The sequence below is a fragment of the Halichondria panicea genome, chromosome 14, assembly GCF_963675165.1.
Source record: "Halichondria panicea chromosome 14, odHalPani1.1, whole genome shotgun sequence".
Classification (NCBI taxonomy): domain Eukaryota; kingdom Metazoa; phylum Porifera; class Demospongiae; order Suberitida; family Halichondriidae; genus Halichondria; species Halichondria panicea.
Window position 1 is genome coordinate 2,504,165 of NC_087390.1, and position 24,477 is coordinate 2,528,641.

At 43.3% G+C, this 24,477-nt stretch overlaps 5 protein-coding genes and 1 long non-coding RNA gene across 7 annotated transcripts; 1 reads left to right on the forward strand and 5 right to left on the reverse strand.

The window, feature by feature from the left end:
• The first annotated feature begins 21 nt into the window (after positions 1–21).
• Positions 22–6,668, forward strand: LOC135347520 (tubulin polyglutamylase ttll-4-like). The gene is made up of 16 exons (XM_064545547.1): positions 22–721; positions 999–1,136; positions 1,741–2,364; positions 2,463–2,573; positions 2,752–2,828; positions 2,890–3,081; positions 3,459–3,541; positions 3,733–3,918; positions 4,171–4,338; positions 5,027–5,269; positions 5,380–5,425; positions 5,629–5,661; positions 5,869–5,940; positions 6,112–6,189; positions 6,328–6,388; positions 6,527–6,668. The coding sequence occupies exons 1-16, from the start codon at positions 28–30 to the stop codon at positions 6,589–6,591; spliced, it is 2,871 nt and encodes a 956-aa protein (XP_064401617.1). The 5' UTR covers positions 22–27; the 3' UTR covers positions 6,592–6,668.
• On the reverse strand, positions 6,580–8,947 carry LOC135347525 (uncharacterized). Its single transcript, XM_064545553.1, has one exon. The coding sequence runs from the start codon at positions 8,934–8,936 to the stop codon at positions 6,678–6,680; it is 2,259 nt and encodes a 752-aa protein (XP_064401623.1). The 5' UTR covers positions 8,937–8,947; the 3' UTR covers positions 6,580–6,677.
• An 85-nt stretch (positions 8,948–9,032) lies between these two features.
• On the reverse strand, positions 9,033–12,135 carry LOC135347539 (TNF receptor-associated factor 3-like). Of its 2 annotated transcripts, XM_064545578.1 has the most exons (7): positions 11,928–12,134; positions 11,794–11,854; positions 11,212–11,310; positions 10,818–10,979; positions 10,535–10,612; positions 10,366–10,437; positions 9,033–10,084 (listed from the first exon to the last, which is right to left on the reverse strand). In XM_064545578.1, the coding sequence occupies exons 1-7, from the start codon at positions 12,038–12,040 to the stop codon at positions 9,311–9,313; spliced, it is 1,359 nt and encodes a 452-aa protein (XP_064401648.1). In that variant the 5' UTR covers positions 12,041–12,134; the 3' UTR covers positions 9,033–9,310. The 2 variants fall into 2 exon arrangements, with proteins under 2 accessions (XP_064401648.1, XP_064401649.1); XM_064545579.1 differs by lacking the exon at positions 10,366–10,437 and having other exon boundaries at positions 11,928–12,135.
• Positions 12,136–12,187: 52 nt separating this feature from the next.
• LOC135347569 (uncharacterized) lies at positions 12,188–13,494 on the reverse strand. Its single transcript, XR_010398461.1, has 2 exons — positions 12,713–13,494; positions 12,188–12,647 (listed from the first exon to the last, which is right to left on the reverse strand). It is a non-coding gene; the product is annotated as an uncharacterized LOC135347569 (long non-coding RNA).
• Positions 13,495–14,389: 895 nt separating this feature from the next.
• Positions 14,390–19,085, reverse strand: LOC135347509 (uncharacterized). Its single transcript, XM_064545526.1, has 4 exons — positions 18,847–19,085; positions 18,443–18,733; positions 15,636–18,308; positions 14,390–15,566 (listed from the first exon to the last, which is right to left on the reverse strand). Exons 1-4 carry the CDS (start codon positions 18,914–18,916, stop codon positions 14,563–14,565), a joined length of 4,038 nt encoding a protein of 1,345 aa, XP_064401596.1. The 5' UTR covers positions 18,917–19,085; the 3' UTR covers positions 14,390–14,562.
• A 146-nt stretch (positions 19,086–19,231) lies between these two features.
• On the reverse strand, positions 19,232–24,476 carry LOC135347508 (uncharacterized). The gene is made up of 4 exons (XM_064545525.1): positions 24,283–24,476; positions 23,671–23,958; positions 20,708–23,581; positions 19,232–20,453 (listed from the first exon to the last, which is right to left on the reverse strand). The coding sequence occupies exons 1-4, from the start codon at positions 24,347–24,349 to the stop codon at positions 19,420–19,422; spliced, it is 4,263 nt and encodes a 1,420-aa protein (XP_064401595.1). The 5' UTR covers positions 24,350–24,476; the 3' UTR covers positions 19,232–19,419.
• Position 24,477: the final 1 nt, after the last annotated feature.

Below are 24,477 nucleotides of genomic sequence, written 5' to 3' on the forward strand. Positions count from 1 at the left end.
AGTACTTGTTAGCAGCTTGTCAATTACATGATCACCATGGTTACGCTGTTTCAAGTAACAAGCAGAGAACAAGAAGAACAAGCTCATGCAGCCGAGTTTGAGCTAATAGTGGCGATGTTCAGTGATCACTACATCAGACAACGGGCTGCAAGCTACAGAGGCTCTAAGAGGGACCCTCCTACACATGCAGAAAGTACCCTATCCCCACCTGGTTCAGCAGCAGCAGCAGGCCTTGGTTGCAAGTCAAAGATTACACTCTCTCAAAAACAGCAATTATTTATACCTCCAAACGTCAAGAGCCATTTGAACTCCAGACGATGCTCGAATGCCGCTGGTGCACAGAAGATTAATCCAAGGCAACCTCCATCAAGTCAACAGAGACACAGTGTACCTACGGTAATGATGAGCACTAGACTGCCTGTTGTGTACAGTCCACGTCATTCCCTCTCCACTGGATCACGTACGAAAAAAAGTTCTTCAAGTCCATCAAAACCCAACTCTTCAAGTCGACCAAGTTCATTGAAACCTAACTCTTCAAAACAATTTCCCTTTGTTTTGCACAGAGATAGTTACGATGTTGATCATAGTCCCAGAATGTCTCTATCTCCTAAAAAGCGCTCAGCAGATAGTAAGTGCCATACTTCTGGTGCCAGCTCTACAAGCACAGACTCCGTTAGAGCACAGTCAATCCACTCCTATCTGTACGATTCTGCACGACCAGGTATGTAATGTCCATCGGTCAATTTCTTGTTAATTATTGGTCTAAATGAAGCTACATTAATTTTACGTAAATATGAATAATCATCGTTCGCATATGCATGATGCACTCTGCACCTTCCATATCACTACACTCCCATTGCCTTCTTTCAGCTGGCCTGTACTGTACACTCTTACTAGTAGTAGAGCATAATCGGTGCATGGAGTTTCTACTGGCAGAATTACACATTAATAAAGAAGGCAATGGTATCCATAGAATACCCCCTTTGTTTGTCATTCAGGTCCCCGGAGGAGAGTGTCACAGGGAGCATCCATATCCACTAGTAGCCGTTCGTCCAGCTGCTCCAGTAAGGGTCGTAGGGAGCCGTGGAGGAAGATGTCGCACACCTTCTGTATGGGAGAGGGTCTCATGCTGGAAGGTATGTGAATGTATATATGTGACAGGCTCTGGGAAAACCAGACTATTGGAGCAGACTAAAATTTTGGTGATTAATGTACCAAGTGATAGAGCAGAGCATTGCCTACACAATGATATGCTTAGTGTTCACATACCTAGTTTCATACCCAAGTCATGCGCGTTGGAAACTCGAAGCCGTAAAATGTAGTATCGAGAAAAACGGCTCTCAAAGATTGCTTAATTAGGAAAAATAAGGTAATAGCGAAAGTTTGGACGAAGCGTTTCGATGGAAAGAGTTGGATTTAGAGCATCAGATTTTACAGAGAGGTAGTAGAAGGACTGTAGATACTTATACATCAATAACATTTTATTTGAGATTTTATAGTGTAGGCATAAATTTAGCTGTAGCTCAATACTAAATTCTGCTCCAATAATCTGGTTTTCCCAGAGCCTGTCACATATTATTATGCTCAAATTCCCAATAATTATTATGCCTTGCGATGGGCCAATTTAGACGCCTCAATTGTTATGACTATTCTAAATTATGTACGCAGATTGAATAAGCAAAACTTATCTCTCAGAGTTTGTAGAATGTGATTATTACAGAGATATTTTCACCTCTTCAGATGACGACACGTGCAGCTATAGTGGTATAGGCTCGGTGGAGGACAGTGAGAGCTACATGGACAGCTGTAGCAGGGACTATACTGAAGCTGACCTCGACGACGACCTCACCGACCTTGACAACAGCGATAACGAGACGCCATTCAACGTCTCAAGTCACCAAAGTCATGATACACTCACCTTGGTACAATCTGTGAGTGGGGAGTCTGACATGGAACCATCAAAGGGGAAGAATCAAGCAGCGCCAGTCAATTATGCCAGTGACGAGTTGGTGGCTGAGGTTGAGCGGAGAAGAAAGAAAGATTTTGGGCAAACAGAATCGACTGAATCTCTCCGCAAACAATATCGAATCACCTCCTTGCTCATTAGTCCTACCAAGAAGACAAGTATTGGACCTCCTTTAGTTGAAGTGGAAGAGCCATTGGAATCGAAACCTATCAGCACAGATTCCCTAGAACAATTACCAAACAATTCAGGGCCTCTGAGTGAAACCACCCCAACCACACTGACCTGTGATGATGGAGAAATGGACCGTCATTGCACTCCTACTTCCTCACCTTTGACCCCCAGCATGTTCCCAGACCACCTCCCCCATACAATACATTTTCCACTACAAGACGAGCCGTGTGAGTACACTATAGTTATGCATATTGTATGTGGCGTACATTAGTTTGTCGTTCATACTGTAACTATTCCATTGATAAAATTCTATTAACCCCTGCAGACACCCCCCTGCCGAAGGAATCCCGTGCCCTGCTCAAATGGAAGGTGTGCAGCCTCACTCCCAACATCGTCAAGAAATGCATTTCCAGAGTGGGATTCACCAAGATTACCAGTGAGTACCGCAGCACGCATCTCCTTTTAAATTAGTTTGCAGTTTTAGGTTGCAGAATGAATCTCTTTTAGTGCTGCAGTATGCATTTCCTATTAGTGCCGCAGCATGCATATCCGTTAGTGTCCATGGGTAACGATTGTGCGTACAGACTGATATATGTGTTGATACTTTTGCACAGAGGGTTCAGCATGGTTAGGCTACTGGGGCAAGCACATGAAGGTGGAGTCCTTTCGGCACCTCAGAGAATATCAAAAGGTAAATATATAATTATGAATGCATGTCTGTCTTTCACAATAATTCTTACAAAAACACCCAGTTCAACCACTTCCCTGGGACGTTTGAGATTGGCCGCAAGGATCGACTCTGGCGGAATCTCTCTCGTCTCCAAGCGAGGGTGGGCAAGAGAGATCTTGACTTTGTACCACATACCTACGTCCTCCCTCAAGACACAAAGTTGCTCAAGAAAGTATGGAACGAGAGTGCCAAACAGAAGTGGATACTCAAACCAGTAAGAGTCATATGAATGTTGTGCATGGGAGGGCTATCAGTGCATGTACACAAGTTACAGAGGATGATTTAAACTTTTGACTAGCAATCAATGTGTACTATATGTATATACGGGTAATACAGTCATAGTCAACTGCCTTTGTTATTCTGTTTGTGTAATTTAGGTGCATACGTACATGTATACAGTCAAGCGTTAACTCTTGATACAGTTTATGGTTACCATAGCCGCAAATTAAGTTTTCTCTGAACATTCCCCACAACTTTACTGAAACCTTCCTTCATGGAACTTGACCGACCTCAAAGCCTCTAAAGACAAGTTTCCCTTGTAAAGTGGCCAGCTAGTTCTGAGTAACATTTGTTATGATTTCCCCTATGCAGCCTGCAGCTGCTCGCGGTATCGGTATTCGAGTGGTCAGTCATTGGGGACAAATACCAAAGAGAAGACCGGTAGTGGTGCAAAGGTGAGCCCTTACCAAACTCAATAAGATTACAACAGGTACAGGTGTACCTGTGAAATTGTAGTACACATACAAATCTACGTACATGTACATTCTAGCTGTACTTCGGTGAGAGTGTGCATACATGCAAGAGGCATGCTCTCTCGTAGTTGATGTTCCAAAAACCACCTCACATACTTCTTCATACTTTCCAGATACTTATCAGACCCATACCTGATCAATGGCAGCAAGTTTGACCTGAGAATATACGTGTACGTCTCGTGCTATGATCCTCTCAAGATCTACGTGTTCAAAGAGGGACTGGCTCGGTTTGCCACGTGCAAGTACTCCTCCGCCATGAAGCACCTCTCAAACAGATTCATGCATCTCACCAACTACAGGTATGATTATAGTTTAAGGTCGCCATAATTCCCAGTTGCCTTTCAACCATTATTACCATTACATCAGGGAATTATTTTATGCTGAGCTCATAAAACTTAATTATTGCTACAACAAAATTTAGCTCTAGCTAGCGCATGAATATTAAATGGGATCTATTATTATAGGTTGCTCTATTAAAATTCTTTGGTTGGTTGGTTCACAGATTTACGCCTGTTTACAATTCGCTTTTTCCTGTCTATGTCTCCCTCCAGCATCAACAAACAGAATAGTGAGTTCACACCCAACACTGATGAGACAGTCTGCCAGGGTCACAAGTGGGGGCTCCTAGCTCTGTGGCGCTACATGAAGACAGAACTCGGAGTGGACACGGACAGTGTGTGGCAGTCCATCACTGAGCTGGTCGTTAAAACCATCATCTGGTGAGAAGCAACTGCAATGTTCTATTGAGATAACCAAGCTATTATAATAGTATGGTTAAGAGTGCAATATGGGATTAATAGCACGAGTAACAAGCAATGGCAATTAAGGCTTCTAATTGCTTGTTTATGAGTGCAACCTTGCCAGTGCTTGTTATGAGTGCATTATTGCACACAACGTTTATTATGCCGCGTCCGAAAATTAAAGCTGCAGAGAACTGTATCACAAATTATGATTAGTATGAAAATAATACGTTGTATTGACAGCATGCAATTACTGGTAATAGGGGATTAATTGCTGTACACTCTCCAGTCACTAATAGGACATCATACGATTATAATAATTATTGTAATTATACTGGCCTGCATTGCATGTATTTTACCGTAAGATAATTTATAAGGATTTCAGAAAATGCGGGAAGAATAAAACATGTGATTTCAGTACTAGCTCGACCTACATGTACTGAACATGTAAAATTAATTATGCATGTACAACGGGAAAAAAGACGTTGATTCTGAATATATCTACATGTACATGTACATGTAGCTTTTGTCTCTCCATTGCATGACGGATTTGTAATTACACTATACATGTACGTATAAGGTTGCTTGGTAGCAAATGTATCTTTAATGGAGTGTTGCAATGCACACGCACTCACATGCACTCACACGCACTCACATACACACACAGTTCTGAGCCTTCTGTGGTCTCTAATGTAAAGGCCAATGTCAGGACCCCATACAGCGTCCACGAGTTGTTTGGTTTCGACGTCATGTTAGATCGCCGCCTGAAGCCATGGATATTGGAGGTGAACATCTCACCCAGTCTACACTCTCAGTCTCAACTGGACGTCAACATCAAGGGTCAGCTGGTGAGGGATCTATTCAACATCACTGGCTTCACCCTGCCTACCAGAGAGCAGCTCACTGGAGAGTAAGTACATGTACAGCTGCATTGACCAATTATTCACCCCCAATATACTGGAGTGGTGTATAGTAATTTTGCTTGAAAGTGATTGTCATGGTGTCTAAATGCTCTTGTAGGCAGTCGTCGGTCCGCTACAACCTTACAACAGAGGAGAGAGCAAAGGTAGGCATATGCTGTCACAGTGATGACTTAGTCATAATTGTTTGTGTGGTACAAAGTGTAGTAAACATGTTGACGCACATGTACGTAGGGCTGCATGATAAACAATGGGTCTTTGAACCCTCTTAATTAAACTCTCTGTGAACCAAATGCAGATTCATAATTGTGGTGTCATAAATTTAATTAGACCTTGTTTGATTACACAGCACTCTGCGTTTATTCAACGAGGCCTTCAAATGGTGAGTACATGTATAAAATCTAATTGTGCTGCACAAAATGCTAGCAGTAATTCATTGACTTCTGCCCCCTCATTTGGAATTGTTTGTTTACTCGCAACAACCCTCCCCCCCCAGGACGTTTCATACAATTATTGTGTTTACATGCCTATAACATTCCAGACGACTGCATGCATGCCACGAAACAATACAATTTCGCTCTGTGTACAGGTTGATAGGTCTAAGGTGGTCGACTCTCTGACAGCTGATGACCTCCACGTGATAATGCAAGCTGAAGATGAGGTGCATGCATATGGTTACACTGCATGCGTGCGTACACACTATAATTATACAGTATATTGTAATACATTGTACTGCCCGGATGCATGCTGTGGTACTTACAGTTCCTATACATGTTTGTACAGTCTACAGTACAGTGTGCATACTCCTCGACCAATACTCCCCTTCCTTCAGCTTTCTCGCTGTGGAGAGTTTGAGCGTGTGTTTCCATGCAGTAACTACAACAAATACAAGAAGTTCTTTGAAGTGGAGGTAACTAATAAATAAATGTAGTTTTTTGTACATTTTTGTATACATGTACATTTGTAGTTGTGTGTATACGTCTGTAATTAAATTCTGTAAACAAACACATACTGCTATGACTATGTATGACCATCTCTATGTACACAGAGGTACTACAATGTGCTATTAGGAGAATGGACTGCCAAATACCAGAGATGCTTTAAGAAAGGTAAACAATCGCTATCCACTCACACTACTACTGCCATGGCTTTTACTGCATGGTCAGCTATAGGTTGTTGCATGCATGGTGTCAGATTACTAAGTCTTTACTGTTATAATAACTGTCACTTTTTTTTAATACATGCAGGAATGTCCCTACTTCAGAAGCAAGCAAAACTGTTAGCTAAACAATTAAAAAAAGACTTGAAATGACTTATTCAACAGTTAATTTTGTGGCAAATCAAATGTATGTAGTGTTTTGGTACATGAGAGTGTTAATTGACTTGTGACCATGAAATTCAATAATTCAAGTAGGCTCGGTAATTGTTTGAACGAGTCTTCTTCTTCTGGACTGCTTCAATCACAAGCTTTCGTTTGTATTCTCTCCACTTGATGGTTTGAATATAGCTCTTCAGTGCAGCTTGTCGTGTGGGATAGAACTCCATTGCTGCATTCTTCATACTCACCAACGTCTTCCAGCGGTCATAATTCTTAAACACCGTCTTGTTTACTTGGAGTATCTCCACTTTCATGTTTGAGATGACGCTCGTTCCCTCTCTCCCCTCCCCTACTCCGAAGTAGTCACCCGGTCGTAAGGTGCGTATAATCCACCATCTGATTACTCGTCGACTATCGCCACTGTTGATTGGTCGGTAGCCTGAGTGACGGTGATTGTGAGTACAGTCTGGTTTTGAGTCAGGAGATTGTGGTAGCTTTTCCTTGGTAATTAAATGAACTTGTGTACTGTTCTTAATGCTCTCAAGTAGATACACTTTTTCCGCCACAATACAAGTACCTTTGACAATGAAGAACACTTTATCGGGAGGTGAGCTTAAGTCTTTCAATATGAGGGTATCCGATGGATACTCGATAAGCACTGACCCTTGTATAGCAAAGCGCAGGTAGGTTGGATTCCATAAACAAAACAAATGGTGGTTCTTCAAATACTCCGTACGGGTATTCCATTCCCACTCATGATTTTTCCTCAACACTTCATCGTAATCTGGTTTGTCTATTTTCAAGAATTCGCAGTCCTCGTTACACACAATTGTTGCCCTCCTCCTGTCATTGTGAAGGAGTGCCAGTTCTCCAAAGCTGGCCCCCGCTCCTAGCTCACCGATAATCATGGTTTGCTTCTCTCCCGTCTTCTTGTCTTCCTCCTGCATTTCGACAACCACATTTCCGGAGAGAATAAAATAAAAATTAAATCCAATGTCCCCCTGTCTTATCACCACTTGCCTCCTCTTGAAGGACTCGTAGTAGAGCACTCTCGCTAGTTCCTTTCGGACGTGGATAGAGTAGCGATCGAAACACTTGAGACGGCTAGTAAACTGATGTATATACTTGAGCTCTTCATCTGTCCTATTGAAGGACGGTTGCATGAGGATAATCTTAGCTATCAGTGATAGTCCACCGTACGATTTCTGATTAAAGGCACCCAGATTGAAGGTAAGTCTTTGTGTCTCCTGATCGATTGCAGTTGGCATCATAGTCTTGAGATTTTTTTCAGCAGTTTGTAATCTCTTCTCCCATATTACCTTGTTCTTAACTTGAAATGCAAATCTCTTAAAGCGTAACTTGTGATTAACATTTTCTTCACTCGGTTCCTCCCTCAGCTCCGAAATGTGCTGTATAGATTTGTGGTGTTCAATTTTACTGCCAGATAGTGTACAGGTGTTGCTCTCTTCAGCCCCAATGGCACTGCCGTTCATCACCCTCTCTAGGATATGAGGAAACGGGTTTGCGATGCTGGAGCTACGTCTGCTTGGGGTTTGCTGCATTCCAAATAATTCCTTTGAGGTCACACTATGCATGTGCCTTTCAAGGATGTGAGGGATCGGGTTTGGAAGGAGGCTTGAGTTACGTCTGCTTGAGGCTTGCTGCATTTCAGATAATTCCTTGCTGTTCATCAGCTGAGAGGTCACACTATGCCTGTGCCTCTCAAGGATGTGAGGGATTGGGTTTGAAAGGAGGCTTGAGTTACGTCTGCTTGAGGCTTGCTGCATTTCAGATAATTCGTTGCTGTTTGTCGACTTAGAGGTCACACTATGCCTGTGCCTCTCAAGGATGTGAGGAATCGGGTTTGGAAGGCTGGAGTTACGTCTGCTTGAGGCTTGCTGCATTTTAGATAATTCGTTGCTGTTCGTCGACTTAGAGGTCACACTATGCCTGTGCCTCTCAAGGATGTGAGGGATCGGGTTTGAAAGGAGGCTTGAGTTACGTCTGCTTGAGGCTTGCTGCATTTCAGATAATTCCTTGCTGTTCATCAGCTGAGAGGTCACACTATGCCTGTGCCTCTCAAGGATGTGAGGGATCGGGTTTGGAATGAGGCTTGAGTTACGTCTGCTTGAGGCTTGCTGCATTTCAGACAATGCCTTGCTGTTCATCAGCTTAGAGGTCACACTATGCCTTTGCCTCTCAAGGATGTGAGGGATTGGGTTTGGAAGGCTGGAATTACGTCTGCTTGGGGCTTGCTGCAGGCTAGACCCAGAATTTGCAATGGAGGGTGGTGGTCCAGTTGAGATGAAATTGGAAGGGTTGATTTCAGACGCAGCCATCGAGATGCGCCCAGGCACTTCTCTCCAACTTAACTGTAGAGATTCTAAAATTAGCCCTATAGCTGGCAGCTAGAGTCTTTACCATGAAAGCGTACGTAGCCATAGAGATATATTTTTATACTCCAGCATCAAAACAACTCTTACATGAAAATAGCACAAAACTCAAAGACTAGATCTATAGTCTAGTATTGTAACAAACAGCAAAGATATTGGGAAAACTGGCACACAAAATCAGAGGCATCTACTAATCTAGCTAGCCATTTATTAATTTTTGTGTTCAAGATTGGGCTGTAGATATCATTCCGCAGTCAAAACATTGTGAAACCTTCCGAGATATCAACACGAAGCAATAATTATAATCAAAGTCAGAGAATTTAGTAGATACTTTCAAGTCCGATGAGGTCCACCTTGCATTTGAGGAACAAGGTATCATCCTTGACGTAGGAGACGTTGTCAAGGACAGAAACGAGGGCGAATGTGGGACAACCTGAGGCAACGTTCATCTCATTGCGTGGTCTCTGGAATGATGAGGAGGTTGGTTCAGGACGGAACGATTGGACAATGTCCCGCTGCTTGTTCTGGTCCACCAAGGTCAGATTGACTGCCTGTCTGAACGGCCAGGGGAGGAGGGCATCGTATTCCCCTCGCATTAGGGTGATAAAGAATGATAAGTGGGTGCCCTTCCCAGAACCATCGCCATTCATGTAGAGCCTTAGACAGAGCTTGTATCCATGGCGACTCGTATAAAATGGAGCAGAATACAGAGATATAGTTTTCCCACTTCTAGCTTCGTTTCTTCTTCGCAGTACTTCAGGAATCTTCCAAATGAATTTTCCATCGTAGGTTGTAGCTTGTACGGTTTGCAATGTTACACCCATTTCATTAGCGGCTTCTTGCAGATGAAATACAGCTGGTTCCAATTTGTCTGTGATATTGTCTCCCATTGTTTTTAATTTTTCAGTTATATCCGCCACCGCTTGGCTTAAAGCTTTGTCCCTCTCAGTAGCAAGTTTCTCAGTGGTTGGTTGAGGCACGCAGCGAGCGAGTAGGGCACTAGTGTTCTTGAGCTCATCAACAGTCTTGCTCACACATCTTAGATGAAACACCACGCCCTTGGATTCGTGTTCCTGGAGTTGCTTGGAAGTACCCTGCAGAAATAAAGAATTAAATGGAAAAATAGAAAATCACCAAAGAAAAGGCTGTGTTGGATTCAAGTGCATGTAGCTAATTTCGACGTACAAAACATTCAATCTCAACAATTTGGTAGAGATTTAAGATTACGCTTAGATGAAGATGCTAGACAAGCAAAATTTATTAAACTGAAGGCTATATACAGGTACGTCAATGGCATAGTGATACTGGTATGCTTATAGTATTCATACAAACGAATAGTAATTTAATAGGGGAAATAACCAGGGGCTGCACAGACCTTAAATGTGCAATTAGCAACAGTGCACGTAAATGATTGTAAGCGACATTCCTTCTGTAAGTGCTCGCTCATCTGTAACAATAAAACAATAGCTAGTACATGCATATATTGAGAAAATTTGACACACAAAAGTGTAAAAAACCACTTAAAATCTGAATCTGCATCTTACCATTCCCCTGGCAACTTTGACTCCACATTTGTTGCCACACTCGACCGCAGATGCAAGACAGTCCCTGTCAATATGTGCCTGTACGTGTGGTAGGTAGCTTAGCAGTGATACCGTACCACATTGGCATACCGTAGACATACGTTCCTGTATGTTTCTTTACAACACACACAGAAATTCAATTTAGTCAATAGGATTATTTTCCACACAAATTAACCCAAATTCAATATAGTGTTAATACTAATGATTTAAGTCTACTGTTACTATTATAGAGCTACATACCTACCTGTATATTGCCTCTGGCCATTGAAATCCCACACAGATGACACGACACTTGCTGGTAGTAGCACTGCTGTCTATGGACCTCCACTTGCTCTCGGGGCAACATTACCGAGCAACCACTGTTCGGACACTTCACCATCCCAAACTTGCAATCCCCCTCGTGGCTCTAAAAGTGGTTGAGGTAGAATGATATTAAGGAAATAAAACGGAAAAGAAATAAACACAGCTTTGTATAAGAGCAAACTGGGTGGTTACCAAAGCTGCAGTCAGGGTGACTAATGACATTTTAAACAGCTCTTTAATTATACCACACCTATGCTCAGCAATAGGGTGTGAAGTTGGTGTGCAACTTCACACCTTATGACACTGCACTATAGATAATCTATAATTTCCTCTACCTCAAGGTTCTTACAGAGGCCCTCCCAGGGACAGTCTTTGTTGGAGCATTTCGCAGTCACGTTGGCAGCTTCTACTTCAACGGCTTTGTCTCGAAAACTCTGTTACAACATTTAATATAAAAAGGAGAGTTCACAATTACTGCTACATAACTAATCTATGTAAGACATTTGACGCACAATTATTAGCTAGCATAGCCAATTAGCAAAATTGAAGCATGAATTTGTGTATACAAAGTACGTTACCATTTTTGCAACAAGAAAACGAGCTACCGTTTTTCATCTAATTACAGCGCCAAATAAATTATTGCTGGGGCTTAGGTAGAAATTATAATGCGCCCTTAAATCGAGGCTATAATTATGTAAAATTGATCTATGATATATATAACCGCACGCCTCGTAGAGCTAGTAGTATAATATTGCTCAGCCCCAAACTAGAATTATTTTTTCTTGTTCTATTTCAGTGTGTACCACTGAAAAATCATAATTAAGTCTTTGTGGTGCGCTGTAACTAGAAGATGGTTGCTAGCGCTATCAAGTAAATCAGCTAGATCTACGATCAGCAGCTTTATACTAAAAACATGCCTCAGGTAGAATTATCATTTCATGGCACACTGGACACAGTATCTCTCTTTCCCCTTTCTCCCTGCACAAATTACAAAAGCACATGCATTTTATGATAGTGGGTGGTACATGGTATACTAGGCAAGCCCACGTACCTCTCAGTGAAACAGGCTCCACAGAGCCTGTCCCCACACGTTGCCTGCCTTGGGTTGGTACCACTGATGAGATACTTAGAGCAGAAGATGCAGCGAATATTAGTTCCACTCATTGCATGATATGCAGAGGGTAGGCTTTTCTCTCAAAGAGCTAGAGAACATCAAATCACTGTAAACTATCTAACCACCACATCTATTCTGCGCTTGCGCGCATCCGGTATTCATTAGTTGTTATGCCACCCACACCCACACCTGCACCAGACAAAAATAGTAAATAAGTAGAAAACACAATAATAATTATAGACTAGATCTAGTATCGTGCATAAACTGTCTTATAGATCTATACTATAAGTTATAATTATAGACGTAGATCTAGCACTTGTCTATAGATGGTCAAAATGCTATATAGTAAACACGACATACTTGATTCTTGACTGCAGCGTCACTATAAGAAAGCTTTAGCTCGTGGGCCTTGGTTTGTGATTAGTGAGGGGGTGCTCAGCACAATAGCAGCAGAACCGCCTATACCGTTCGGTGAATAATGTTTTTGACTGAATGGTACTTGCTCTGGAGGCTCGGTCACATTGTAGTGCACCGAGGTACACTACATCATAATTATTGATAGGTCAGGGTGTTTGAGAGAAAGGGGTTTCGTGTACACTTTGTGCGTTAGTTTGAGATCACCACTTCTTAGAGGCTTTCAATGTCTTGGCTAGTTCACTGTAAACAAAGTTTATATGGATTTTTAGTAACCTCAGTAAAATTTGAAACAGGTATTTCACTACCTTTTTTTTTACAGTGTTCCACTGTCTGTTTCTGTAACAATTTTAGATAAGTTCTTCAGCTTTTCCGTATCCAATCGTGTGATGAGCATTTCCCTGAGGCACTCTGTTCGGCAATTTGCCTTGAGAATAATCATTATTATGATGACAGACTGAGACGCAGAGCCAGACCAATATAGTACGTACCACCACTTGTTCAAGGCAGGGTATAGAGGTTGTCCAGCAGCTCAGATGTGTTGTTCGGTTGTATAGGACTGTTTCTTTTGAGGACATGACTGCTTCGAAGTTGAAGGCCTAGGTGCATGCAAATCGTGCAACGTTTGGTGTTGCGAGGGGGGTAGTTGACACTTGTCTTTGTTTGGCAGTTGATCTCGTGCTCATTGACTTGCCTATATAAAGTTGGATCATAAACAATCTGTACAATGCTGTAGATTTATTTGTATAGCAGCTGTGGTTGACTCACGAAGACTATAATTATACACTTCCCTTATCAGTACGAAAAGGTTACTTCACCAAAGAACTTAATAACTTCTATACTGGTTTTTGTCCAGAAGCAAGTGAATCCACAAAGGATAAGGCAATCTTCTGGACTGTTTCCTCCCTGCCTTGCAGTGCGAGCAAGAATGGTTGCCAGAGGTCCATGCATAAGGTCCTCCTCTGTGACACAGTCCATGCAATACATATGCAAGCAAGGGACTCTCCCATGCAGCTTTGTTTAGATCATGGTACACACTCATGCAGAGTCACTGACTCAAAGAGAAAAGCTCATAAATAGTAAGCACTGACCCTCATCATAGTCTCGTGGACCAGCCAATATATTCAGGGTCTGGGTCCGCGAGACTACCCTCATCATATCAGTGAGTAATCTCACTGTATGAAAACAAGTATGGCATAAAAGACACCCTCATATAAGATTAGAAAGCACCTCAATGTTTGAAAACACATCCTCATTGAAAATTTTGCAGTCACCCTAATTTGACCTAATAATTATCACATCATACATTTGGGGCATCTTCGGACTGTGTTCCCTGCCTTGCAATGCAAGCAAGACACACATGCAGCATGGTTGCAAGAGGTAGTGGTTGCTTCCACGTCTTTGCCACAGTCCTCATGGCAATAGATAATGGTTGGGTTTGCCCGGTAGCAGACAATGAGCAAGTCATCACCCAGAACTTGGAGTTGAGCGGATGACCACAACTCAACTCAAACGAAGACTCTTGAGGAGAGAGACCAACTCTTTCAATGACAATGAGAATGGAAGGACTGCCATTTGCGAAACAACAACAAAATACTTTGCTATAAAAGACAAAAAAAATACATATACACTTCGCAGGGGAAACAATGGTTCGTTTGTGAGTCTATATACATTTGTACAGCACGCAAGATGATAGTCTAAGGAAGGGTATACACAGTATAATTTGAAGTAAGAGATCAACTGAGGAATCATCTTTGTTTGCCGGCAGAATTGATCATGAACATGATATGCTTCAGTTATCACAATGCATTATGGAATGTTAACATAATTATTTAGTGCATGGGGGGGGGGGGGGGGGGGGAGTGGTGGTTCTAGCATGCAGGTATCAATCAGGCTCCATACAGAATCTGTCCCCAAACGTTGCCTGCCTTCAGGCTTGGGTTGGGAGATACAGTTCCCAATGAAGGATAAGATTTGAGGGTAGGTTTCGATCAGTGTGGGTGAACCACCAACAATTAACATAACACATAATCATGAATATTAATAAAATACCATCTAATGAAACATAATTATAAATTCACGCACTACATGTATATAAAATATACAACATATAATCTATACCTGCATCAGTTCTGCACTCGTTAAGAACTCAAAAGTGTCAGAAGAAAACTTGAGCTCGAAGTCTAGTGGTTGTTTCGGGAGCTTGCTTGAAATACAAGTGACTATAATCAGTGCCCACCTTACAGCGGACCTTGGTCATGATGGCCTCCAGCGATAAGACACTGCTGTACATACACAATGCTTTACAAAGCTCCGATATATACCACGATCCGTGTTGCAAATCCCTATAGGCAACATGACCGGGTGGAGTAGCATAAGCAAATATGAAATCGGCTACATCCGGAATCACACCATCAGCTTTAATCTGTTCGTTTTGTGTGATTTCCGGGAAGGAACGAAGAATAAATTTTCCGAGAATACTCCCCTCTGGATTTTGCCCGCTTGGACCATCACAGTCAATATCTTCACGTTCAACATCTACTGAGTTGTCGTTACCTCCGTCAGTTGCCACCATGAAACATTGCGTAGGCCCTCTGCACGCCTGGATAAAGAACATTTTGGGTTTACCTCTCAGACCAGGACAGTTACGAGCACGAAGATACTGAGTGAGTTCATAAATATCAACAGGCTGGCTGTCTGAGCCTATAAGGTTGCCATTGTCACCATGAGTTAGTATGCAACACACGAAGCTGTCGTAGTTCGAATGCTCTCTTTCTTGAATGTTGGCAAAAAGGGTACACATTTGGGCCTTGGTGAGGTCGTGGTAGGCCTCAACATTGAAGCCAAGATAACGAAATGTCATGGTGAGGTTTCGTTCATCCAACTTTGTGCCTTTTCGAGTATCGTGTTTCTTAAAATTTTCATTATTGATGATCACTGCCAAACCATGGGGCTGTTTTTCCATTGAATACTTTTCTTCGTGAATCGACATTGGGTTTTCTCCCAGGAGAGGTGAAACGAGACCAAAACTGAGGCGCACACTTTTGTGCTTGACTTCTCCTCGTATACATGCTCCACAGCAATCAAAATGAAGTTTTTCACCATCGGCCATTGTTCTAACGGTTTTTTGGACATGTTCGCTGTAGCTCAATGGTTGTGCATCTGTAGGGATAGGAAAAGGTTCAATAATCTGTAGTCTATAGCTTTAACAAATCATAATAAAGATTGTACCTTGTGTTTCCTGGTGGTGAGTAGAAGAAGGCTCCACTGGAAACTGGGTCTGCTGGACTTCCTGTTGATCCTGAGAATCTTCGAGCGATTCGGGCGAGCATTGATTTGTGGTTAGTGAGGGGGTGCTCTGCACAATAGCGGAAGAACCGCCTATTTGGTTTGGTGAGTAATGTTCTTGACTGAATGGTACTTGCTCTGGAGCCTCGGTCACACTGGAGCGCATTGAGGTACACTGTTCAGGTTCTTCGATGTTAGCAGCTGGAATCAGTTGGGGCATGTTTTCTTTGAGGTCTTTCTTGAGATCGTGCTTGATGGGTGAGGCACTAGCCATGATATTTTGTGGGGGGGAGGCATGTGGAGGTTGCTGCCGAGCTGTGCTTTGTTTAGGACTTCCTTGGATGGTGGACGGAAGTATCCTTAAATCCTCGGGCTTATTTGGCAATACCAAAGAGTTATTTTCCAACCTGTCTACAGTTTTGTGATATGTAACAGGAGGCCCATTCTCCGCCTTGTACATTCCTCCCTGAGTTTGATGAATGGCAAAACTCGTGTATCCTTCTTCAGAACTTGCACTTGCAACAGCTGGTGGCTTGGTCGCGACATATTCATTTGTATCTTCGGGAATAACTCGTCGATTTGCTTCAGTTAGAATTGGTAGTCTCTCACAATCACGGTCCATACTTTGATCACTCCACTCAGTATCAGTCATGCTTGTATTTAAATGGGGGTTCCGAATGATATTCGGTGGACTTTCACCAGGAATAGCTGGCAACACGTCTCCACTCGCATTTGGGGGGTAAACAGGAGCACTAGAATATTTCCCATGGGTTGCACGGTATCGATCGTCGACATGAACATGCTCTCTGGGGGGGTTATCTGTCGGTAGTGACAAATTGCCTTGGAACTCACTAGCATACGTGCTCAGTGATGATTGTGGAGTTGTGGCACTTGTAGTTTCGTCGTCGTATCCATCTTGTTGATATTTCGTCGAACTGTAGACATCACGATTTTCTCTTGCACCAAGATGTCCATGTTCAGCACCCATGACAGGGAGATTAGGAGAAGGAAAGGGAACTGTGTTTGAGGGGTTGCTGAAGATCGAGGACTTGAGACCACTAACACTACTTGTCGAGACATCATCATCGAAGCTACTGTACTCGCTGAGTGTAGAGCTACCCACGCTTGTTTGGGTACCGAGTGAGGAATTCATTGCTGTGGCGAGAGATTCGTTATCTCTAGATAATGGTTGCTGATTGGGGTCTTGTGGTACTTTTGGTTGTTGATTGTGGTTTTGTGGAGGAGTACCACTTTTTAGTTGGCGCTGTCCTCGTTGCTGTTCCAACACATTTGCACCACGCTGGCCAACAAAAGCATCTTGCTGTTGCTCATTTAAAATTTCGTGTCGTTTGTCAGCTTGAATAAACTTTTGCTGATTGATTGTCTGAGGGATAGCGGTCTTAGGGGTTATTGGAATTCCAACACTCATTTCAGACATTTTGCTAGCAATGTGAAATACAGCAGGGTCATTATGCGATTGTTCATACTGCTGATCTCTTCTGGGTTCATATGCCGCTCCACGAATTGGTGTCACTTCTGTTTCACGGTTTGTAGGGCCACGTGAAGCTAGTGGAACAGTTCCTTGAGTATTTGGAGTACTAGTGGGTTGTTGATGTTCCACATTTGGGGATCTTTGAGAGGAAAGTGGACCCCAAACACGACGTGAAGAAGGCGGGCTCTGATCAGGAGTACTTTCAGTAGTTACAGAATCGGGTATATCCATATTCCGGGGAGTATTGAGGCCAACAATCCTAGAACGTCCTCCAGGTATGTTTTCTTGGTAGTTCTCGACAGTAGTAAAAGTTTGAGATAGTTGCTGACTTGCTGCAATCGTTGGTTTCGATTGATTTTGGGTGAAGCCCTCAGATCGTGTCAGTTGTGGAGAGTAGTAGGCACCGGCCATTGTTGATGGCTGCTGGTTTGGAACTCCAGCTAGATCCATGTTGTGAAGCCGGGTAGAATAGCCAGTAATCATCTCCGTACGAGGGGTTTTCTTGCCTTGGTGTGATTGAGATTCACCTTGATGAGGCTGCTGATAATCATCTTGCATTCGTCCGTGCTGTCTATGTGAGCTCGCATGAGGTACGGGAGGTTGGGTTCCGAGGTTGGGCTGCGGTGGTACACGAGTAGCCATTTTCTGATAATGTGTGTAGCATGGGTCACGTTGTTGTGCTTGATGATCGTACTGTGGATGAGGTTGTGGATTGTGTGAATGGTCATGCCAGGAAGTTGGGGGATTTTCAATACTTCCTGCTGGCTCATTAATAGGAGCTAAACATCTTCTTTGCACGTTTTTACGATCAGAGGGGTTCGGATAGTATCGTTGCTGAGGAGGTCTTTGAAAATTGCTAGGAACTGGGGTGTGGTGTGGCTGGGAATCAGTATATAGTGGAAGATTCTGATACACGTTTTGCTGCAATGGTGTAGGAGCAGTCGAATGATGCGAATGGTCGTGTGGATGATTACAGGGGGGTGCAGCTGGGGTTGGGGGTGCGGAACAACGACGTTGCGGATCGTGTAAACTGCGAGCCACTTCCTCTTGATTTCTCTTCATAGTAACGTCCACGAACGATCTTGACGATTCTTCAGTGGAAGGTATTTTTTTTGAGGTCCCCACTGTGAGGAAAAAAGTTAAAATTAACACCAAGACAAAACCAAAAACATTAGTTAATAGGCATGCATTATCACCATGGTGATAATAGACATTGTCAGGAGCGCAGGATGGATACAAGCAGTTAACATACACTTACATCCATGATTTGCAGCAATTTTCTTAGCAAGCCTATGGTTGTTACCCCCCATGGAATTGCTGACAGCAGCGATAATGTTCCTCCAAGTGGGGTGTCCAAATTTATCGGTGTCATGGTTCCCCAGCACGTACTCGTCCAAAACCGCCTGCAAGCCTTGCCTCTGCTTGTACCTGTAATTGTCCTGTAGCTGTTTCATCATTCCACGCGCAATACCGAGAGCACATCCAAACAAAAAAAACTCTGAGGCTATGCCATCAAGTTCGCTGGCAGCACTTACAACATCATCTTCATCTGTTTGTTGCATGTGCGTGTGTTGGGAGCAATGGGGGGGGGGGGGGGGGGGGAGGGGGGTAAACATCACTCTCGGCTATATAAAAAGCAGTGAGCCCTACGTACGTACGTACCTAGAATACTGTCATCCACCTTCAACAAATCTATGTCCTTGACTCGGTCCTTATTATTTTTCTTGCTCATCTTGATCTTCAAAAGACCAACGTTTATAGTAGAGAAGAGAGTGCTTGATGGCACAGGAGGAGCTACATGAAGCTAGCTAACTGGTCTACTGAAGCGCTACGTTATTCAATAATCATAATTTATTATGCATATGCAACAACCCATGTTTGGTATACGGTAGACTCTATAATTGTGTTTGGGTAACCCCCCTCCCCCCTAAAACATAATCAGCTGACTACACGTATCTAGGGCCAAGGGGTAATTGATCCAAAACACTAACATACGTACTGTACATGTCAGTGTTTATAATCAGTTGACCTACATGTATATAAGTCGTTACAAAATAGATCAACGTACTATAGCTAAATGTAACAAATTGTATCAGCCAAAAAACAAAGTGCATCATACAAAACATATAAAGTGACTATTATAATTGTGTACTAGAGTCTACTCTACAAAAACGATCTACAGAAACACACAAATCTTATAAGTTCACAAACTACACTCTATAAAATTACATAAGTTCAAAAGAAAACCTTTCTTCGTAGTCTACTGGTTGTTTCGGGTGCTTGCTTGTAGCTACGGTACTGATATGCAGTGCCCACACTATCGTGCACTTTCGTCATGACATCACTGAGTGACTTAGATACACTGTATGTACACAATTGTCGACAAAGCTCCGATATATACCACGATCCATGGTCCAAATCCCTCCAGGCTACTTGCCCAGACGGAGTCGCAAAGCCAAAGAAAAAGTCGGCTACATCAGGCAAATCACCATCTGCTTTAACTCTCTCAGCTGTTTCTTTCGCCTCCATCGATAAAGATCGCACGATAGCTCTCCTGAGGTTAGAACTTGGAGAGTCTTGCAATGGGTGTGCTCTGTGGTCAACTTCATCATGATCACTGCCCTCCTCGGAGTCGCTGTTTCCATGGTGACCATGATCGGTTGAGACACTACAACACTTAAGCTTGCCTCTACAAGCCTGTATGAAAAATATCTTTGGCTTTCCTTTGAGACTTGGGCAGCTAGCAGCACAGAGTTTCCCGGTCAGAGTTTCAATGAGAACTGAGGAACTGTCAGCACCAAAAACCCTTCCAGATTCACCGTGGGTCAAAATGCAACATATAAAACTGTCATAAGCTGAGTGATCTCGGAGCTTGACTTCTTCAAACAGCCGTATCATGTCCTTTGTGGCTACATCGCGATAAATTTCAATGTTGTAGCCAAGGTAACGAAGGGTCATTGTAAGGTTAGTTTCATCGACATTAGTACCCTCTCTCCGATCATGACCTTTGAACTTTTCATTGTTGATGATGAGCGCTAAACCGTGGGGGTGGCTTGTCATCGGATAGTCATCCTCGTCAGATATGATCCTCTCCTGACCTCTTTGAGGGCATAACAAAGCAAATTTGAGCTTAACTTTTCTATATCTCTCTTCTCCACGAATTTGTAACGCCTCATACGATTTGAATGGAACGTTTCCACCATCTTCACAAGGTCTAAATCCATCATGGCTGTCAGACAGGAGTGTTTGGTAGTCCAGAATCGACTCACCTACAATTGTACAGAATAAAAAAGCTTGTCTGAGCTAGGCTTCTTCAAACAGCAATGCAACAATGTACTCGCGTACTGTACATGTACAATGTACTCGCGTACTGTACATGTACAATGTACTCATGTACTGTACATGTACAATGTACTCATGTACTGTACATGTACAATGTACATGACATTGTAGTTGATAAGATTAAGTCTTGATAAGATTATAAGTACAAAGATTAATGCACTAAGTACACACACGAACTCACTTTCAAGTGGAGTCTCCTGCTGAACGTGAGAGGATCCAGCCACTTCGCTGGGTCCAGCCATTGACAAATTGCTTGGTCTCACTTCGTCTTGCTGCTGACTCCCGGTATTGGCTTGCTGTTGTGGAGACGCAGAGGCATCTAGACTTGACGGTATTGAGCTGCACTGGCCATGTTCTGTTTTGCCTCCAACATAGCTTGGTGTCATAGAGGTCGGTGTCATAGAGGTCGGTCCGTGTAAACCACTAAACCTCTCCAAAGAAATGGTCGACGCCATTGAAATCGGTTCTTTATGGACTACAAGATTTCCCCCGTATTCTTGCTGGTGAGGTTCGTCTTCTCTCTCAACATCAGGATTGAAGTTTGGGTCACTATAGTCGCCACGTTTCAAATCGTCCATACCGACAAGTTCCATAGTTGCAGGAGGTGCTCCTTCCTTTGCTCCATAGGGACGATCGACACTTTGTGAGGATTTGGAGGAGGCTATACTATGAGGACCTTTTCTCACATGTAGCTGTGGATGCTGATCATAGTGTCCAGGGGTAGGGGTATGTCCTTGGTAGGGGTTGCTGATTGCAGATAGTCCAGGTACAACAGCTCGCAAGTTGGTGGCTTCCATCGGCTGCTTGTTGGGGTATACATGTACAGTGTTTTCTCTCTTAGTTTGCTTGACAGAACCAGGTATTCCGGAGACAAGACTTGAATTCTCAATCTTAGCTACTGCTCCTCGATCAACACCTTTGACATAGCTTACCACGCCAGATCTTGATTGCGCACTAGCCACAACTGAGTTACCTAGTTCGTGAGTTGTATCTCGATCAGCTAGTTCTCCCTCGCTTTGTAACGTTCTCATAGTTTCAGTGTTACTGCTGGAAAGGGTTTCTATTGAGTCCATGGTAGCTAAAGACATGTCTTGCTGGCCTTCAAAGAAACCTTGTCTAGTCTGGTAGCTTTGTGTTGTAGAGAATTGACTTTGTGTTGGGTCACTGGTTACAGAGGCTTGTGCTGTGGGCAAATTCGCTGCTTGTTGTAGAATAGCAGGGGGTGCTCCAGCTGAATACTCCTGGCTTCGAGGAAAGGGCACATTCACACCGGAATAACTGGGTTGAAGATGGGGTGACGTGTTCAGGGGAGGTTGCGGATTAATAGGATGAGAATCGCCTAGAGTGGCCTCTGGTGGAGTTAGGCATGGGGACTTTGGGGCTAACATGCCATGTTGGCTGTACTTTGAAGGTGTGTAGTCTTCTTTGGAATAACTTGATTTGAACAACTCTTTAGAATACTTATTTGGGGGGAGTTCATCATCAACACAGGGCTCAGAGCAGGTCGAACTGTTGAGGCTGGACTCCGTGATGGAATCTCCAGGCATAAAAGAGGTGAGGGATCCACTCGGTGTTCGTGATTGTTCCTGAGGTGGAGGGGGTGCTGCATATCCAGCCAGCTGTTGTGGAATGATATCTTTAGGGGGAGTTTGATTCACTCTACGTTGGTCAAATTTTACCGTTACATTTCCAACAGGTGTGGTAGATACAGGTACAGAGGGTACACTTACGGTAGTTGCACATGTCGTATAATTTCGACCGAAACCTTCGTAGCTGTAACCAACTGCTGTCGAAGCTTGGGATTGTTCGTTAGAGGTGGTTCTGGAGCCTTGTCCTAATGGTGGATGTGAAAGTGGTGTGTTTTGGTTTGAACCGGGACGTCGCAGCTGTGAATTGTGAGATTTACTACGCCCTCGAGCTCGGCCACGGCCACGATATGCAGAAACATTTTTCCCTCGTGTACAGGTTGGAGAGTCAGGGATATCTTCAGGATTTGCTGCTAGAGGCTTGTTTACTCCCAGCATTCTATTTCGTATCTCAGCTTCATTCAAACTTACATCATGATGTTCAATAAACTCTTTTTTTTCTTGTGGCTGCGTATGTTGGCCAAATTGTTGGTTTTGAGCTTGTGCAGAAGTAGGTTGCATACCTCGAGTATGATATCCCCCGGGTACAACCATCTGTGATTGTGTTTTTCGGGGTTGCCTATTTGGCTGGTAGTTAGGAGTAGCTCCAGATGGTTGTTGCCCTCTTTGCTGGGAGTGGGAGGAAATAACACCTGGGTTGTAGGAAGTGGTAAAGTCACCCTGATTAGGATTTCCTGTTTGTTGTTCGGGTATCGTATCACCACCAATGTAGAACTCAGCACTTTGTTTGCCTGATGGATGTCTTTTTGAAGGTTGCCCCGTCTGTTGGTGTTGAGGTTGACTGAATAGAGGGAACGAGGCCGAGGGTCGAGCCTGTACATGTGGAGGAGGCAATTGTGTGGGTTCGGCAGGCACAGTGTTATGACGACTATGACGATCTTGCAATGAGAGATCATCTTCGAAAGTACTAAACTCTTTTTCCCCTTGTAGAGTCTGCTGGCCAAATGGTCGGTTTTGAGCTTGTGAAAAATTAGGCTGCATGCCTTGAGTCTGAGAATTGGTCCCGGGTTCAGATTGTGTTTTTCGGGGTTGTTGCTGGTAGGTAGGAGTAGCCAGAGATGGTTGTCTCCTTTGCTGGGAGGAAATATCACCTTGAAAAGTGGTAAAGTCCCCCTGAGCATTTCCTGTTTGTTCGTGGATTGAAGGCATCGCATTACCACCAATGTAAAACTCAGCACTTTGTTTGCCTGATGGGTCAGAGTAGTGCCTTTTCGGAGGTTGCCCGGTTAGTTGGTATTGGTGTTGACTGAGTATGGGTAGCGAGGCTGAGGGTTGAGCCTGTACATATGGAAGAGGCACTTGTGTGGATTCGACATGCTCAGTTTTGTGGAAACTTTGCAATGGAGAGACTTCTTCAAAATCACTAAATGTCTCTTGTTTGGGATTAGTTATTGCTTGTACGGCTCCAGCTGAAAAAGAAAAAGATGCATTCAAACACCAGTATATAGACACTTGCAAATATAAGGAGTAACTTGAGTTGTCTGTGTTATCAACTTACGTGGAAATGCTTTTCCAATTTTCTTCGCTTGTAGATGATTGTTTCCTCCCATGGAGTTACTTACAGCAGCGACAATTTTCCACATTGTGGGGGGACCATACTTAGAGGCTCCGGTTTGTCTTATGTACTCAGTCACAATAGCGGTAGTGCCATCAATGAACTCGGTCTTGTGTTTACTGTGTATGAGTTCCACTCGATTGTACGGTAATCGTAGCGCAAGCCCAATTTTTTTGTAATGATGGGTAACTTCGCGAAGGCATTCGACTACAGTACCTATATGCTCCTCACCTGTGTGTGTGTGTGTGTGTGTGTGTGTGTGTGTGTGTGTGTGTGTGTGTGTGTGTGTGTGTGTGTGTGTGTGTGTGTGTGTGTGTGTGTGTGTGTGTGTGTGTGTGTGTGTGTGTGTGTGTGTGTGTGTGTGTGTGTGTGTGTGTGTGTGTGTGTGTGTGTGTGTGTGTGTGTGTGTGTGTGTGTGTGTGTGTGTGTGTGTGTGTGTGTGTGTGTGTGTGTGTGTGTGTGTGTGTGTGTGTGTGTGTGTGTGTGTGTGTGTGTGTGTGTGTGCATTGCAATGAATATTTAATTTATATTTCTAGCTAGATCTAATGTATTTACCAAGAGTGGTGTCATCTACATTTCTCAGATCAATGTCCTTGACCATATAATTAGGAGATTTACTCATCTTGATCTAAAAAGCATTCCTTTTACAATGCTAGCCTGCTATATATATATAGATCTAGCTAGATCTTTTCTTGGTTGCCCATAGCCGGCCTGCCTAGCGCCTGTTAGCCTGAAAATCATTATTACGCA